The 4,718-nt window shown below is 36.5% G+C and overlaps 2 protein-coding genes across 2 annotated transcripts in view; one reads left to right on the forward strand and one right to left on the reverse strand.

Moving 5' to 3' along the window:
• LOC106686541 (tRNA pseudouridine(38/39) synthase) overlaps nucleotides 1–2,349 on the forward strand; it is a 16,444-nt gene extending 14,095 nt beyond the window's left edge. Inside the window, exon 10 of the mRNA XM_067047762.1 lies at nucleotides 4–2,349. The gene's annotated coding sequence lies outside the window, so the exon portion shown is untranslated. The remainder of the gene's footprint in view (nucleotides 1–3) is intronic.
• Nucleotides 2,350–2,652: 303 nt separating this feature from the next.
• Nucleotides 2,653–3,042, reverse strand: LOC106686538 (myotrophin-like). The gene has a single exon (XM_014429897.1). It carries the CDS (start codon nucleotides 3,040–3,042, stop codon nucleotides 2,653–2,655), a length of 390 nt encoding a protein of 129 aa, XP_014285383.1.
• Nucleotides 3,043–4,718: the final 1,676 nt, after the last annotated feature.

The raw sequence follows: 4,718 nt of genomic DNA on the forward strand, positions 1-4,718 counted from the left end.
TAGGCTAAAACTGAAACATTTACTGTATCCCTTGTATAGTCTAGGCTAAAACTGAAACATTTACCGACGGAGAATAACACGCAATTTTATTTTTTGGTTGAAAGAACTTCAAAATGAATTTTTTGTAAGCTCTGAAATAGGCGCCAATTTTTTATACCCCCTGACTATAGTTGACAGTTACAGTTTCGAATCTTAACTTTATAAATTTTTCATTAAAGTAATAAAAAATGTTTGTGAAATAACTCACTTTTTTTACCACTGGACTCTTGTTCTAATGCCGCATAAGAACGGAACTTGCGTGTTCCAGAAAGGTAAACATAGACGTCTTGATTTCCTCGGTCATTTCTTTTTATTTAAACTGTTTTTGTTTTTTCCCTTTTGGGCCCTAGGAGTAGAGTATTCCTATCGAAAACTGGAATTCGAAATTTTGTATGATTACAATACTTAACCTAACTATAAATTCAATATATCGATGAGTAAAAGTTAAAATGAGGCATTTCTTAAAAGTGTTTAAGAATAAACTTAACTTCCAGTTGAGACTATAGTGCATTTATGATAAGTTTGCCTGTAAGGGGAAATCGAGTACCTCCTACTGGGAGAAACCCAGAAGTAGTCCCAAACTTGGTAACGCCTATCTAGTTCGGGATTGGGTGTGCACTTGGAACGCATTTCCCCTTATCATCGGACTCTTAAGTTACGAATACGGGAGGTTACTCGTTTCTTAAGGTTATCCTTTGTCTTCGACTAGGACTGTTTCTTATTGATTCTAGTTTTACTTTGTAGACAATTATATCTCTGTTCTGACTTGCTATTTAAGAACGCAGTATCTTCCAAATAGTAATTTTTGAGATCGGTAATTATTCTGTTCACAAAAAAAATGCCTCTTAAAGTTAAATTTGTTGTGAAACATACAGTTAGTGCAACAATTTTCGTAATTTTAATGTTTTAAAACGCAATATTTGGTACTAGAATGAGATTAACTTATGATAAATGCAGTAATTTATGGCTTTTCATGACAACATTGATTGGCCCACTTTTCATGAATGTAAATACGTTCATAATTACGTTTTTGGTATGAAAGTGGATAGTTTTTCCACTAACCAGTTTACTTGAAATGGTCTATTCATAATTTTGCGATGTTACTGAAAAATAGTTTTGAAAAAACTAATCCAAAGAATTTCTTATTGTAACGTTGCAGAAGTAGGTCGAGGAGAAGAATGATAGTCCATTGCATATTGTCCAACTGAGTAGGCCTGTTTTAACGAGCACTTCTGACTATCCAGAACTGTACAGAGCATGCGCATTACAGGATTTATGTCCGTATGTTGAACGCGAGGAACATGTATATAATAAAGAGAATTTTTACATCACACTTTAACACCGTACGTATGTGATTGTTGGAACAGACCTAGAAGAGAGAGCAGAGAGAGAGGGGGGGGGGACGTCCGTTTCACTGTTTTTTTTCTCCTCTTGGGCCCTTGGACCTAGAGTATTCCTGTCGAAAACTGGAATTCGAAATTTTTCACGATTGTAATACTACCCCCCGAACTACGTACGTATTCTATATATCGGAGAGTGAAAGTAAAAATGAATACATCTTTAAGGTTTTTCATGAATAAAATTAACTTCAAGTTGAGACTACCGGAAATATTTCAACAGCTACTTATTATGAACAATTGCTTTACCTTTTGTATATAAGTACTGAAGATACCTCTTGTACAGTCTACGTAAAAATTTACAACTCAAAATAATTTGAATTTTACGTTAGAGAATGATTTAATTTTTTCAATTGTTCAATTGTCCGCTACTTTTGTTCCGGCGCCCTGAAGGCGACATACATTTATTTTCCAGCTACCGGAAATACAATTAGGATTTATGTATTGTTTTAGAGTTCAATATAAGCTATCATGAAAAAATTAATTTACATTAGATATTAAAATATAATGTATTATATCCAATGTCCTCTAGTTGTTTTTGCATGGGAGGGGAGTGGGGGCCGTCCCAGGGTACAAAATATTCTGTACTCTTTCTAAGTAAAGATGTTTTTTTTTTACCATACAAAAAATAGGCCAACCAACTAACATTCACAACAGTAATTTCGTAAATGGATCTAAATTGTTGGAAAATTTTAGGCTCATCTTTAAAACTAGCCAGGGAACTTTTAAAAGCAGATATAAAATTTATTAATAATTGAATTTAACTTATCATTAAAAATGTTTCAATTTTGAATAACACAAAAACTTATTATGTTAAGAAATCTTAAATTACCGTAAAATAATTCAACAACATTTATCAATAAGTAAATTTACTTATTACAATACACTGTTGATATGTCCAGCATTATGGCTACCATCAACGCAGAGATCCCTCCATTATCCTGTATATCGATAGCAGCTCCCTCTTGGTGTAAGGCCCTTACCAGCTGAAGGGATCCTTGGGCTGATGCCAGATGCAGCGCTGTTTCACCTTTTCCGTTCCATCGTTCACATCTAACCCCATTCTGATTACAGTTTTTAAAACAGATGGATTAGAAGCCAGGTGTAATGGAGTGTGAGTCCATTTTTATTTTTGATATTACCTTGCGGTCTCATTTGTTTTATTCTATTTAACATTTTAGTGTTTCCAGACCTAGCCACAAAATGAATTATCGAATCACCGTCTTTGGTTTCGAAATTCATTCCAACTTTCATAAAATACATTACACAATTCAACATTCTGTGACTCCACGACTATCTCAAGAACACATTGGCCACCCTCTGGCAATATTGTAACATCAGCTTCTTTCTCCAGCAACATTCTCACCCCACTGACATTACCGGCCTTGACAGCTTGAAATAACGAGGTTTCCTGTAAGTGATTCTTTTTGTTCACGTCCATCCCTTTCTCTAGCAGGATCTCTAGTACTCCGTTTTGGCCTCCCGCAGCCGCGATATGGAGGTAGGTGTCTCCTTCAAAGTAAAGCTTGTCAATTTTTGCACCAACCGATAACAGAGCTTTTAATGAATGGACAGAATTATTTTTGACAGCCTCCTCTGACGTCATTCCTGAAACAAAAAGAAAAGAAGTGCAACAAAAGTATTCTGAAAACCCAGGGCAGCAATAGAGGAACAGTTTCCAAGCCTTGCAGCCAAATGGATGAGGCTGTCCCTACTTATTACAAAATACACTGTTGATATGTTAAGGTTATATTTTGGTTTATATTAGTGGATAAAAATTAAAAAAAAAAAGTTAAAGCCATAATTTTTTATTTAAACAAATATTTCAAGTTGATCTGAAATAATAACTACTTAGTTCAGAACGTGCCTGTCATGATCATAAAACATATTAAGAACAGGTTATCACAATACAATGTTTTATTTATGCCTCCAAATATAATTTATGAAACATTAAACATTACAAAATATGTTGAAATATAACAATATAACGTAAATATATTTCTTATTTTGAAAATATTTATATTTAATTAGTTGATAAAAACTTCTTCTATATAACGCTAATAACAAACCAACACAATGATAACGTAGGATAAAGTCCTGCTGTGTTCTGAGCCCTCTGGTAGAGCAGAGGACCAGGCTGTTGGCTATCACTCGAACCCGCCCCTGACCCACAGGCAGTCTGCTACAGTTGTATGGTTGTTACTATTAGCCAACTCTAGCATTGATATCGGCCTCGCGGTAGAGGAGCAGGTGCACCAGGGCCAAGCAGCCATTGTAATATGCTGCCATTAGCGGTGTACGGTGAATAATATCCTTAGCAGCAGTGCCTGCCCCGCGGTCCAGCATTATGGCTGCCATCAACGCAGAGATCCCTCCATTATCCTGTATATCGATAGCAGCTCCCTCTTGGTGTAAAGCCCTTACCAGCTGAAGGGATCCTTGGGCTGATGCCAGATGCAGCGCTGTTTCACCTTTTCCGTTCCATCGTTCACATCTAACCCCATTCTGATTACAGTTTTTAAAACAGATGGATTAGAAGCCAGGTGTAATGGAGTGTGAGTCCATTTTTATTTTTGATATTACCTTGCGGTCTCATTTGTTTTATTCTATTTAACATTTTAGTGTTTCCAGACCTAGCCACAAAATGAATTATCGAATCACCGTCTTTGGTTTCGAAATTCATTCCAACTTTCATAAAAACATTAAACAATTCAATATTTTGTGACTCCACGGCCATCTCAAGAATACTTTGGCCTCCCTCTGGCAATATTGTAACATCTGCTCCTTTCTCCAGCAACATTCTCACCCCACTGACATTACCGGCCTTGACTTTCATAAAATACATTACACAATTCAACATTCTGTGACTCCACGACTATCTCAAGAACACATTGGCCACCCTCTGGCAATATTGTAACATCAGCTTCTTTCTCCAGCAACATTCTCACCCCACTGACATTACCGGCCTTGACAGCTTGAAATAACGAGGTTTCCTGTAAGTGATTCTTTTTGTTCACGTCCATCCCTTTCTCTAGCAGGATCTCTAGTACTCCGTTTTGGCCTCCCGCAGCCGCGATATGGAGGTAGGTGTCTCCTTCAAAGTAAAGCTTGTCAATTTTTGCACCAACCGATAACAGAGCTTTTAATGAATGGACAGAATTATTTTTGACAGCCTCCTCTGACGTCATTCCTGAAACAAAAAGAAAAGAAGTGCAACAAAAGTATTCTGAAAACCCAGGGCAGCAATAGGGGAACAGTTTCCAAGCCTTGCAGCCAAATGGA

Source organism: Halyomorpha halys, unplaced genomic scaffold (assembly GCF_000696795.3).
Source record: "Halyomorpha halys isolate HHAL.00 unplaced genomic scaffold, Hhal_1.1 Scaffold835.1, whole genome shotgun sequence".
Taxonomy (NCBI): domain Eukaryota; kingdom Metazoa; phylum Arthropoda; class Insecta; order Hemiptera; family Pentatomidae; genus Halyomorpha; species Halyomorpha halys.